The sequence below is a fragment of the Notolepis coatsorum genome (genome assembly GCF_963971535.1).
Source record: "Notolepis coatsorum genome assembly, chromosome: 1".
NCBI lineage: Eukaryota > Metazoa > Chordata > Actinopteri > Aulopiformes > Paralepididae > Notolepis > Notolepis coatsorum.
In genome coordinates this window covers 242,242,401-242,255,954 of record NC_140165.1, presented here as the reverse complement: position 1 = coordinate 242,255,954, position 13,554 = coordinate 242,242,401, and the positions used below count along the sequence as shown (strand labels likewise).

General features: G+C 42.8%; 1 protein-coding gene across 2 annotated transcripts in view; it reads right to left on the bottom strand.

Moving 5' to 3' along the window:
- phf12b (PHD finger protein 12b) overlaps window positions 1-13,554 on the bottom strand; it is a 45,100-nt gene that overhangs the window by 22,642 nt on the left and 8,904 nt on the right. For both annotated transcript variants that reach the window (XM_084312348.1, XM_084312349.1), the window contains exons 8-10: window positions 13,240-13,383; window positions 11,939-12,683; window positions 8,496-8,600 (exon numbers count right to left, since the gene is read on the bottom strand). In XM_084312348.1, coding sequence (XP_084168474.1) covers window positions 8,496-8,600; window positions 11,939-12,683; window positions 13,240-13,383 — 994 coding nt within the window. The remainder of the gene's footprint in view (window positions 1-8,495; window positions 8,601-11,938; window positions 12,684-13,239; window positions 13,384-13,554) is intronic.

Here is a 13,554-nt window from a genome sequence, read left to right as displayed (position 1 = left end):
ACCACTCATTTTAACAAAAGAAATACCACTTACAGCTCCTTTAACACATTGGGCGACAGCCATTAGCCTTATCCTTGTAGCTAACATGCCAGGTTTCCATAGCCTACTTTCACTGTGCATCACTATGTTTGGAGAGCTATATCTATATTCTATATTATAGCTATGGAGACAATACTATGGTCATTTGACAGTGACTTTCTTCCATCGAACATGCAAAAAAAGAGATAATTTTTTCATGCATACGTTCGCGTGTTATCCCGTTGTGAATATTGTATAGTTTAGGAGTGTTCCGGGATAATTCCTGAGATATAGGGCGCTACGTGAATTCTGCTATAAGTGTTGTCGTTTCTTGCCTGGACACGCTACTATTTCCAAATCAAATGTATATAATTAGGGGTGCACCGATATATCGGTCGGCAGGGAGCGAAATTAACTTTTTGACTCACCTGCCAGTGGCGGGTAGATGGGAAGAGTCTACCCGCCAAGCATATTTCTTACCTGCCAAATTCTTTTTGATTAAAAAAAAATATATATATATTTTATATTTAAAAAAAAATTAAATAAAATATATATTATATAATCATACTTGTAGTTGTATTATCTGCGAGACATCGCCACCACGCAATAAGTCAAAATGCTTGCTATCTGCAAACAACTCCACTGTCTGTGTGTATACTTGAGTAGCCTCCAGCTCCAGCAAGGATTCTCCGGCCCTGCAGCTAGACCCTATATTCAGCTAGACCCTACATTCAGCATGCAAGGATTCTCCGGCGATGCAGCTGGACCCTATTTATAACGTTACGGTTCATTTGTCAAATCACATTCAACATGCCCTCAGCTAGAATACGCATTCAATCAATGTTATAAGACATTGATATCAGGAGCTATCTGTAGCTACTGCTAGCCCGGTAGATAACGTTAAGACAATTTAGTTTACTGGGACAGATCGATCTAACGTGAGCTAGCTAACGCGAGCTAGCTAACGAGGGAACGGAGGTATTAATTATGCACTCGAGTCGACTATTGCTGGAGCATTTGTTGATATCAGTAGCTAGCCAGCTAGATACCGTTAGGCAATGCCTCGTCATGTATTAAACTAAAAGTGAATAGTTGACTGGGTCATTGTTTAAACAGTAACGGTAGCTCATGGAGGTCCGGTCTAGACTAGAGCAGACTGCCTGTGTTGACATGAGCACTGCGAGCAGAAGCCCTTAGCCAATAGTATCCCGCTGCAGGGCTGGGTGGATATGACTCGTTGCCACGGTTTTCTTCAAAATAAGAGTATCATACGAACCTAATTGTTGCTAACTGACGGAGCCATCGATATTATGACTGGAGATGCGCTTGGGGCGGAAATGAGACCCGCACAGATTTTCAAAATAAGAGTATCGTTATGAACTTGATTGATTACACGCCACAAGGCGGGCAGCCCTCTAAGTGTCAAGCGCCAAAGGTAAAAACTGATCGCCCCTGGCGGGCGGCGGGCTTTAGTTTCGGTCCCTGTCGGTCGGGTATCGGTCGATAAGTGCCTTGTTGACATAAGCTCAAATGTGCCGATGGCAGTGGCCGATAAATATCCGCCAATTTGTGTCGCGTCAATCTGGTCTGAAAAAAGTTTCAGTCAAGCGACCTGCCCACACAAGCTACTGCATCAAAGTTACTACGTATGACATCACTACTAACTAACATCACTACACTACTAACATCAGCGTATTTACCCGACCATAGCAAGCATTACTCATTCATATCTCTCACTTTCTTCCTTTGCTCAGAGAGCCCGTTTGTACCCATTCTGCAATCTGTTAATAGTTTTCAATCAGACAAATGTATAGAAAAGCTTTTATTATAACATTCGTTGCAGTAAAATCATTATGCCTCGTTTAGTACTCCTGCGGAGCGCTGGTAGTCTACTCGTGGGCCGCGGGGAGCTAGCGTTATTAGCTTTGTTGTTGATCTCTCAAATCAATGGCGGACTTCCCGGAAGTAAAAAACGAATAAGCGATTGCCGATTGGTGGTAAGAACAGCAGAGGCGGGTGCAAGCGGTGTGACGTAATTGGCAGAATCGACTGTCAATCAAAATTGTTCTGTTGCCGTCTACCTGCATTGCTTTGGTTGAGAGAGATAGTGCTCTCTTATTAAAACTAATAAACAAGTCTTGAGCAAGACAAGTTAGTCTGTTATGAAAGCCAGTGAGTATTGTATGACTCAGACTTCAGCAATAATCATGACTCATGAGCATTATAAAATAAAAACACACATGGCATGGTGGAATTAATACCATAAACATATTTCTTGATGTTTCCTTTTTTTAAGTAAATAAAGAGGCCTATGTTCATATCGGTGAGCACAATTTGTAACACAAAAAGAGAGACGTGTAGCCTATTTATTTATTTAATATTTTATTTATTCATTTTATTATTATTATTTTATTTGTTGCCATGCCTAAAATAATAGTCAAGCATAGGGCTAAAACATTTTCATAAACAATATAATTTTTAGTTATATGGTTATAATAGAAGCTTTTCTATACATTTGTCTGATTGATTGATTGAAAACTTTATTAACAGATTGCAGAATGGATACAATACAGTACAGCTCAGTGGACTGGAGGATGAAGACCAGAAAAAGACTTTCGACTTTTTTACATAAGGGTCCTCCATTTTCAATTCATCAAAACATTTAGAGACATACAAATATACAGTAGTAAAAAAAAAAAATTATAATATATCTCAGGTCTGGCGCCCAACGCAAGGCGAGTTAACCCGAGATATCTCGGGTCTGGCAGTCAATGTGTTAATCTCTAGTTGAGGTTTACGGTTAGACGTGAAGGTAAGGATTACGGTAGGTTTATAAACAACAACCCTGTCTATATTAGTCACAAATAAAAGTTCAATCAAGTGCCTTTCCTTCAATACATTATATTTTCTGACATGCAGCTTCTTTTTTGTGTTACTGCTATTTTATCACAACTTGTGAAGCACCTTGTTATAATCTGTATTGAAAGTGTGCTTCAAATAAAGGCTGTTATTATTATCATTATTATTAGAGGTTTAAGATAAGATATTCCTTCTAAGAAATTCTGGCATGCATGGGGGGGGGGGTACAGGTATGGGCAGGGTTATAGTATAAAGACATAAATATAGGCAATACAATTTTATCAGAATATACAAATATGAAGAGAAATAAACAGTGTATAAACTCTGAATATAAAAATATGAGCATAATGTACAGTGTAAACAAGGGTGCTGATTATATCTTTCCCTCTCAGATGATCCAATACACATCTCTATGGTCTGCAGTAGGATACAAAAACGATACAACCGATTCTAATTAATGAATTAATTAATTAGTGTTCAAGGTGCACCCACATGATACAAGCTACACCCTGTGATTGGCCAGAAAAGCTACTCTGTCTTTACCTCCGTTCACCGTGTGGCCATCGGTCCTCTCGGCTTTAACACATTGGGTGCCACGCCCCTTCCGGGAAATGCATAGGCTCATGCCACCCATGTAATCCCATGTAATCGGTCACCTTGTTTGTAGAGCTAAATCTATATTCTATATTATAGCCATGGATTCAATACTATAGTCATTTGACACTGGGTTTCTTCCGGTCAAGATGCAAAAAATTTAAAAATTTCCCATCCATACGTTCCTGTTCCCGTTTTATACCGTGGTGAATATGAGTATATGAGTTATTTCGGAATGATCTGGGCCAATTCCTGAGAGGCTGGTTATAAGCCGCAACGTGTATTATAGTAAATGCATTGGCGTTTTGTCCCTACACACGAATACGTTTGGTCGTATTCGTCACCAACGGAATACGTTATGGAGTAGCGTTACACACATACGCTCGGATCGCAATGAAAACAATATTGGATCAATGCAAGATTGATACCATATAGCCCTTAACCCATTCATTGCCGGAGCTTATATCCATACTTGTAGCCTCTCTGCCAGCTCTATTTGTCTATGGAGATGTTCACCTTCTTTGCAGGGCTATAACTTTTTAATTGTATTGCTAAATTGACATTACTATGGCCCATTCAACATCAATTATCTATCGTTCAGGATGTAGGAACGTTTTACTTTTTCATTCACACATTCATACAATAATACGGTCTAGAGTATAAATATGTTTTTATCGTTTTCTGCAGTATTTCATAGAACGTGAGATATAGCCATAAATGCATATATTAGATCAAATGCAGTTTGGTACCGATCGACGCCAGATAAACAATTTCAACTGTACACGGTCCTAGACGTGTTGACTGATCATCTGCGGTTGACCGGAGCGGGGGGGGGGGGGGGGGGGGGTCGTTTATAATTCAATGACCGACGTTAAATGATTTATGTAGTATGGGTGATAATATAGATCAGAGCAGTTTGTATCGAAAATGGTAAAGAAAAACGCTGAAACTCACCCCAGTCTCTTACCGTTGGGTGATGAGCGTGAAGCAAAAAGATCGCTATTATGGGATGTTGATCTAGGTGATTCAGTTCCGGTTTGTATAATACTAATACACGTCCAATCATGTTGTTTATTGAGTTATGGCAACGGGTCGATATGCACAGTGTCTGGATAGAGTCCCGCGAGCGATAGCAAGTGGCCGGACAGAATAGGGGACGGACTAAGCACTTCCGGTTTTGGCAACTCGCCGATCGGCCACCAGGTGGCAGTATTGAAGCGTTACAGAGTTGAGCAGAGTCCTACAACACCAGCAAAGACTCCGTGGGTGAAATGTGAATACCATGACGAAAATATGAAATATTGATTTCAAAGACGCCGTAACCCGTCATTGGCAGATTACGCATGGCGAGGAAAGACGTGTAAACACGAAAAGAATATTCCAATTATCTGATCGCCATTCCAAGTATTGATGTCCATCGTTCCGCCAACATAATCCAACACAGAATCCACCACGGGAGTAATGGTTTCTTCTCAATCCGAGCATTAGAACCGCTACACTTGTCCGACTAAGAATAGTCCGTCTGGACCTATATCATTGACGCACAGCCAAAGACTCAACGTTTCAAAGGATATGCAATACCGGCCGCATACCACCAGGTGGCGGCATTGGACTTTTGCTATCTCAGACTCATTCCCTATGATAACAGCAGGCTCCCTGGATGGAATAGGGTATTAACACTTTCAATGCCCAAAACGACATAACACGTTTTACTTAAAATTATTTATTTACTGTTGTATTGTTCTTAATTGTGAAAAAAATATGCACTGTAAAGTCAAAACACGTTCCATTTTGTACCTGTATGAAATGGCGAATAAAGTAATCTGAATCTGAAATCAGCCCAATGCCTGAATGCCCACGACGACAATTAGCGTTTTATTTTTTTATTAGCGATCTGAATTCATATTTCATCAACCGAGTCTCCCGTTGGTATGCAGCCCCTGTAGGAGCTCAGATGTGAAAAAACCGCCCCTATCATCTCCCAGATGGTAATGCACCCTTTAACCACTACACGTCAGTTGATATGTTGAGCAGATGGTTTGCAGTGAAATGAATAAACAATCGGGCTGAAAATAACGTTATCGAAATGAACTAGAGTGTTTGTCTGGATCCACGTAACAAGATATGACTGCCGGAGGGATTTCCTCGAAGCACCGATCGCCACTTCCGGTTTTGGCGAGAGTGTAACTGGCCCGACCATCCACCAGGCGGCGGTATTGAGGCGTTGCAATCTCATACAGGGTGCCACTGCAGTCCGGAGGGAGGCTGGATGAATTATGAATGCCATGGCGAAAAAATTTAATATTGATCCCAAAAACGATTTACGCCGTTGTTGGTGTTCAACGCATGGCGGGCAATAACGACTTACGCCGTTCTTGGCGACCAATGTGTTAATGGCGGTTGGTAAACAACTTTTAGGTGCATTACCGCCACCTTCTGGATAGGGGGGGGATTAAAACTCACAGCATGATGTCACACAAATGAAAGACTCAGAAGAAGCTTCTATCCCCAGGCCATCAGGCTGCTCAACGAACAATAAACACTATGCAACAACCATCAAATGCACACAGCACACACATCCACACGCACACACTCACTTTAAACAAACACACTGCAGCACCCACTCTCCACACTTTAGATCACCTAAACACACTTTATATTTATTGGTAAAGGATTTGCACTACAACTCGTACACCTTACTGTAAATTGTACCTAAATTGTACCTCATCCCATTTCTGCTTTGCACTATATACAGTACATTGCATAGTATATTGTATATTGTATGGTAACTCAGTTACTTCTATTCTGCATCAAACATTGTACATGTCTATACTGAACACTGTGACTTCTATTTTTACTTCTATTTTACATGCTATACTATTTTATTTCATACTTATCTTGTCTAGCACAGTCTCTGGAGCGTAACAGTAAGAAGCATTTTGTATAAAAGTATTCTGTACTTCTGTATGACAACTATTAAAGAAACTTGAAACTTGAAATGGCCCACACCAGCGCACCACCCTGGCCTGTGGCGAGGTGCATGAAAACAATTCGTTTTTTAACATCGTCTTAGCTAAACTGTGTTGTATCTATAGTTTTGTATCGATGTAACCGCATCTACTATTGTATCCGTTTTCTGATGTGTATAGGGAGGTGTAGTGGTTAGGTCATTGCTGTTTCCGGCCGGTCCACCTCGCTTGAAATTGCAATGTATTTCCCCATAGCCCATTTCTAAATCGTCTCGTTTAAAACAAATAAAGCATGGTATACCTTTCTGTGAGTATTCATCCACAATCTATAGCTCAACATGAAAATATTCGCAATTAATCGTAAAATAATTATGTTTTATTTCAACCAAAAATGCTTAAACAATAACGTTAGTGATAGAAGCAGGGGGCGAAATTTAAGCCCGCCACCCGCCATTGGCGCTCAGTTTTTACGTTTGGCGCTTGCCACTGAGAGGTCTGCCCGCCGTGTGGCGTGTAGTTCATAACGATACTCTTATTTTGAAAATCTGTGCGGGTCTCATTTCCGCCGCAAGCGCAGCTCCAGTCATAATATCGATGGCTCCGGCAGTTAGAAACATTCGGTTCGTATGATACTCTTATTTTGAAAAGAAACGTGGCAACGAGTCATATCCGTCCAGCCCTGCAGCGGGATACTATTGGCTTCTGCTCGTATCAACACAGAGGCAGTCTGCTCTAGTCTAGAGCGGACCTCCATGAGCTACCGTTACTGTTTAAACAATGACCCACTCAACTATTCACTTTTAGTTTAATACATGACGAGGCATTGTCTAACGGTATCTAGCTGGCTAGCTACTGATAGCTGCTGATATCAACAAATGCTCCAGCAATAGTCGACTAGAGTGCATAATACCTCCGTTCCCTCGTTAGCTAGCTCACGTTAGCTAGCTCACGTTAGCTAGCTCACGTTAGATCTATATGTCCCAGTAAACTAAATTGTCTTAACGTTATCTAGCGGGCTAGCAGTAGCTACAGATAGCTCCTGATATCAATGTCTTATAACATTGATTCAATGCGTATTCTAGCTGAGGGCTTGATGAATGTGATTTGACCAAAGAACCGTAACATTATACCAATAGGGTCCAGCTGCAGCGCCGGAGAATCATTGCATGCTGAATGTAGAGTATTAGTATAGGGTCTAGCTGCAGCGCCGGAGAATCCTTGCTGGAGCTGGAGGCTACTCAAGTATACACACAGACAGTGGAGCTGTTTGCAGATAGCGAGCATTTTGACTTATTGCGTGGTGGCGATGTCTCGCAGATAATACAACTACAAGTATGATTATGTAATATATATTTTATTAAATTTTTTTTTTTTATATAAAATATATATATATTTTTTTTTTAATAAAAAAAATTTGGCAGGTAAGAAATATGCTTGGCGGGTAGATTCTTCCCATCTACCCGCCACTGGCCGGTGAGTCAAAAAGTTAATTTCGCTCCCTGGATAGAAGGGAACTCATTTTGTGCAAAAATGGAAAGCTTGCCAATGTTCATGAGGCAGAATTATTACAATAGCCGATAATACATTTTCCCAATGATAAATCCCTAAACGGGTGGACCGTGCAGGCGGTCCAAAGTGACGTCAGACTAAATCCTCCCTATTGGTTCATCTTTACACACATTAATTATTATTATTATACACAATGAAAGGTTCATGGTTCAATATTATTACAATAAAGGTTGAAGAGCCTCATTGTAGATTATAACTTTTTAAATGTATTTATTTCATTATAATGGAATGTTAGCATTGTTAGCTGTCATTATTGAAACCATGGTGCACAGCTAGCTGTAAACGTCCCGCTAGCTAGTTGTGCCCTGTGGTTTCAATAATGAACACCAACGATACACCCGACATCAAGCTTGTGCTTAGCGTGCGCTTCATCTCAAATCGTGCACCGGTCTCATGACACCCGGGGCGTGCAGACCCGTGTTTTTCCGATCGCCGCTTTCGTACTGTAATAACGACACAGGTACGCAGGCGAGTCGGCACACTTACCCCCGTTGCCTTCCATCGTGGCTTTCATGTGGTCAGACAGGCCGGCTAGGGAGGAGAGCGCGCTGGGAAAGTGGGAGTCCATGGCACCGGTACCAGCCTTTACATCTGTGGAGGAGAGACACAGTTGGAGCAGGTGATGAGCGGAGAGACAGGACTTCGGGTTTCAGAGTAGATTTCTTTTGCACAAATTTCCACGAGTAAGTCGAAGCAGAATAGAATTTAGAATTTCAATTCCTTCCCATCTGGAGCACACAGTACACACACTCCTCAAAATTCCACATTTCAGGATTTCCACAAGGACCTGGTTGTGACTTCCTATAACAAATTTCTGAATGAACAATAAACATACACCATAATCTTCTACTACATTTCTATTTGTTTAACGATGTAATCAAGTCATAGATTCAATAAACCTCATGGATTGAAGTGAACCATGGAAGTGATCAAACGAGTCACCAGCAGTGAGATATCGGGCAATGTCTATTAATATGACATATTACATATAAGCACTATGCTTCAGTCTGTACCTTTTCAGTCACTGTAAAAATCAAATATTGATAAATGATGGTGTATATTGTATTGTGTGAGATGATGACTGAAAAAATTTAAAATAAAATAAAATAAACGACTAAATACTTAATATTATACTACATCAGATATGTCTGTACCCTTTGGGTTCACGTCATTCACGCTCCAGCTTCACCCCGCGGTCCAATGCAGCCGTTTCCGGTTCAGTCAACAACAAGCAAATATACTAGTGAGGAAATGTAATGCTTGAAAGATATATGCCGAGAGTAACATTAGCTGCCGCCGTGACCTTGATCTTCGATAGCAGCATTCATCTACTGGCTCTAATCTACTTGTTTGTTAGCACTAATGTTAGCTAATGAGCAGCTGTTGCTAGCTAGACGCTTTGCGCTGTGGGGGTAGACCAGGAGGACAGAACTACATGTCAAAAAGTGTAAGCCATCTTTTAATACGTAGTAGAAAGCTATCGGGCTGCAAGATTAGCCTAGCACAAATTAATGGAAGTGGATGCCCACCACTAGCCTAGTTTAAAACTCCGGGAACAGTGTTTTTGGCCAACAGCTAAGCTAGCTGGTCTGTATCCGCTTCCATTCATTTGTGCTAAGCTAGGCTAGCTTGCAGCTCAGCTGGATAGCTTTCTACTGAACGCACAGAGGAAATTATCTTCTTGTCTGACCCTAGAGAAAACGGTCAGTGCATTTCCCATAATGTCGGCTGGCATAATGAGTAGGGATGCACCGAATGGGAAATTCTTGGCCGAAACCGATACCGAAAATAGGAAACAGTTGGCCGAAAACCGAATGCCGAAAAATGATTAATAGAAATTAGGGGTGTAACGGTACACAAAATCCACGGTTCGGTACGTACCTCGGGTTTGAAGTCACGGTTCTGTATTATTTTCGGTACAGTGGGGGGGGGGGGGGGGGGGGGGGCACGTAGCTTTAGTGCGATCCACCTGTCTTTGTCCATTACTGTCGTTAACTGGGAATCCGAAATTATCCCAAACGGGAGACTTGAATGTTGTGGGAGCATCTTCTAGCTCTGGCTTGTCAGTTAGTATTGCACTCGCCATACTAAGGCTAATATGCTATGCTGAATTACAGCTATCGTTCAGCGTGGCTGCGTGGGATGAACAAACAACATCCGGTTAGTTGTGCACGTTATATTTGGGACGGGGGGATTTAAGTTCAGCAAAAAAAGGTTCCGTACCGTTGCAATCGTTCGGTGCACAGCGCGTACTGTACCGGAGGACCACATTGAGGCGGTACAGTACAGATACGCGTACCGTTACACCCCCAATAGAAATATATATATATAATGTATTTTCTTTTCCTTCAGCTACCTGATTATGACAAAAGACATGATTATGGCAAAATTTTACTTAAATAATATTAATAATCACTATTATGGGTCCATAAACATTTATTCAGCACTTTTGAATGCATACATTAATTCCAGACTGACTGCTGAAAGATTGTACAATTTAAAAATTTTCTCTTTGCATACAACAAAATGTGCATTAAAGTCAAGTGCATTTTCTTTTCTCTGTAGGATAACTACAACAAAGTGCATTCAGAACAAAGCCACAGTGCTTTAAAACTGCATAAAGATCTGCACACACGAGAGGGAGAATATATAAAAGTACTCTGTATTTTTGTATGACAACTAATAAAGAAACTTGAACTACTGTCATAATTCACGGCGTTCTAGCCTACACGGAAGGACTGTTGTATTTACTACATCTCCCGTGACTCTTAGCGGGGGATGACGTAGCTTAAGAGAGACGAGTGAAAGAGGAAACGGAAGCGGTTAGCTAGCTTAACGCTAACGTTAGTTAAAAAGGTTTTTAACCGCAACGGGCATATAGTAATGGCGAGGATATAAAGCATGTTAAAGACGCATTTATTGGACGCGTTTCTCGCAGAGTTTACATAGAAACAGCGCGACTCCCGAGTCCCAAGAGGAGTTATCACAGGCTGCAGAACGCAGGACTGAAGAGCTCACGATTGAAGCCGCAATTTGATTACGTCATCACAACAACACGATAGGTAGGTTACGAACGTCCCCGTTCTTTGACATTCTGTGATATTTTTTCGGTGCTAAAACCCTTTCGGCCGAAAGTGCCTTTTTAACCATTTTCGGCCGATAATTTTCGGTGGCAGAATATTCGGTGCATCCCTAATAATGAGCGGCTGTCAGCGGCGGTAGAACAACTTGCAGCCGCTCTGCGCGCATTACAGGGTTTCCGTTAGAAAAAATTGTTGCCGGCCTCAGTGTCCGGTAGATTTCAATCTACCGGTCAAATGAGAGAAATTCCGGTCAGAGTTTATTGAGCTTAAAAACAATTGATAGGCAAAAGAATGACAACAAAACAAAAGAATGACATCCTCAAGGCATGTAGATTTATACTATTTTAACTTAAAACTAGGCTACTTTTGCGTATACAGTCATTATATTCCAAATAAAATAAGTCCCGAGACTCCATGCTGCTGCCGACTTTAAATCAAATAGGTGTCTGTGGGCAGTCGCCCGACATTAATAAACAGCAGTCTGTTATAATCACATTTTTATGAGCTAACGAATTCCGTTATATTGGACATTTGTATTAATTATATCAAGCGAAGAACTGAGAAATTTGGCAGAGAGAGACGGCAACATTATCGTGGGTTTGCGTGATGACTCTCTCCACCTCCCAACGACTTATTTGCGAGAAACAAATGTAATGATTGTTTCGTTCATCGCATAGGCTATTTAATTTTAGCCTATTTTAATACAATTCAAATAATCAAATTGTGCTTAGAGGGAATTATTTTCACCGGACATTATGACCGGAGAGATTAAATATGTCAGACTTCAACAGATTTTGCCGGTCAAATACCGGTAATTACAGGCTAACGGAAACGCTGGCGCATTACCTGCGGGAGTTGGCGACAATAATCCCAGCTTGGTGGTGCTGTGGTCCTGGGTGGCTTTGGGTTGTGTGGCTGGGCGGGCACTGCTGGTGCTGGTGGTGGAGGAGGAGAAAGGGAGTTTTGTGTCGGTGCTCAGACACTCCACCCGGTGGAGCTGTCGCGCCACGTCGGAGCATAACGTCGGGAAAGAAGGACGCTCTTTCTGGACGCAGGCCTCCGCGGGGCTCTCGTTTTCCCTTTTGACCATGACTCCGCCTATGTGGTTAGGCAGCCCAGGGGAGGGGGTGGGGGACGGGGGCGGGGCAGAGCCCTGTGGGGTCTGAGGGGGCTTCAGTCTGTGCTGGAGGTCCATTTTCCTGGAGTCCGAGGCGCTGTCGCAGTCCACGGGCCCATTGGCTTTAAGAGGCGGCCGCTCCTCCTCCGCCGCTACGGGCCCGTTTGGTTTGCTGCAGTTCTGACAGGGCCTCACCGCGCAGGCGCAACCGTCTAGTTCCGACACGGGGCCCTTGGGCAAAGGGGCCCCGTGAGTGCCGCCGTCAGACGCACTGCAGGGTTTAGAGCGGGGGGCCGGGGAGGGAGTTCTTTCTGACGGAGTCAGAGGCTTCAGCTCGTCTAGCAACACAGAGGATTTGATGTCGGTTTTCTGCTCGGGGTCCCATTCCATCGACGAGGATATGGACGAGGTCTTGGGCTTGATGGAGAGGTGCCGCATGATGCTGCACTGGAGAGCGATGACGTTTTGGAGCCACTGTTCGAGATGGTAAAAACAAAACGTTTTAGAACAAGAACAAGCCTCATAAATACAGTATATTCTTGTCCTAACTAGCGGGAAAGAGCCCATCAAGATATCATAACACGCCAACATTATGGGAAAGGCGCTTACCGTCCTCTCTGTAGCGCTCAGTAGAAAGCTATCCGGCTGCAAGATAGCCTAGCTTAGCACAAATTAATGGAAGTGGACACCCACCATTAGCCTAGTTTAAAACTCTGGGAACAGTGTTTTTGGCCAAGAGCTAGGCTAGCTTCCATTAATTTGTGCTAAGCTAGACTAGCTTGCAGCTGGATAGCTTTCTACTGAACGCACACAGAGGAAAAGTGGTATCTATCTGCCAGTCAGTGCGTTTCCCATAATGTGAGTGTGTCTCTTTAAGACCCCCTGCTGGACGAATATCCAGAGCAACTTACAACAGCGGGCTGAGAACCTTGTATCGCCGACATATTTGAGAACACACCGACTGACACTGTGCTATACGAGCGGCTGTCGGCGCCGGTAGAACAGCTTGCAGCCGCCCGGCGCGCATTACCTCCTGCTGCTCCGCCTCCGTGGTGAAGTGCTTGGGGGGCTGGTGGTCCGGAACGCCGCTGCAGACCAGCTCTGACTGACGGAGGCCTGCGGGCGCCAGCATGGGGGGGGGGTTCTGGTACTGGGACTTGATGGCATCTGGCACCTGAGTTACAAGAGCGGTTTTCAGAAACATGATTTCGGTTACTTATTTAAGTGAAGTCTTAAAATAATTACTATTCTAACATCATTTTGATGTTTCTGCAAGACGTTATAGTCTCCTCTAGTTAGGGTTTTGCGTGTACGCTGCATTATGCTCCTAAGAACAAATTCATGC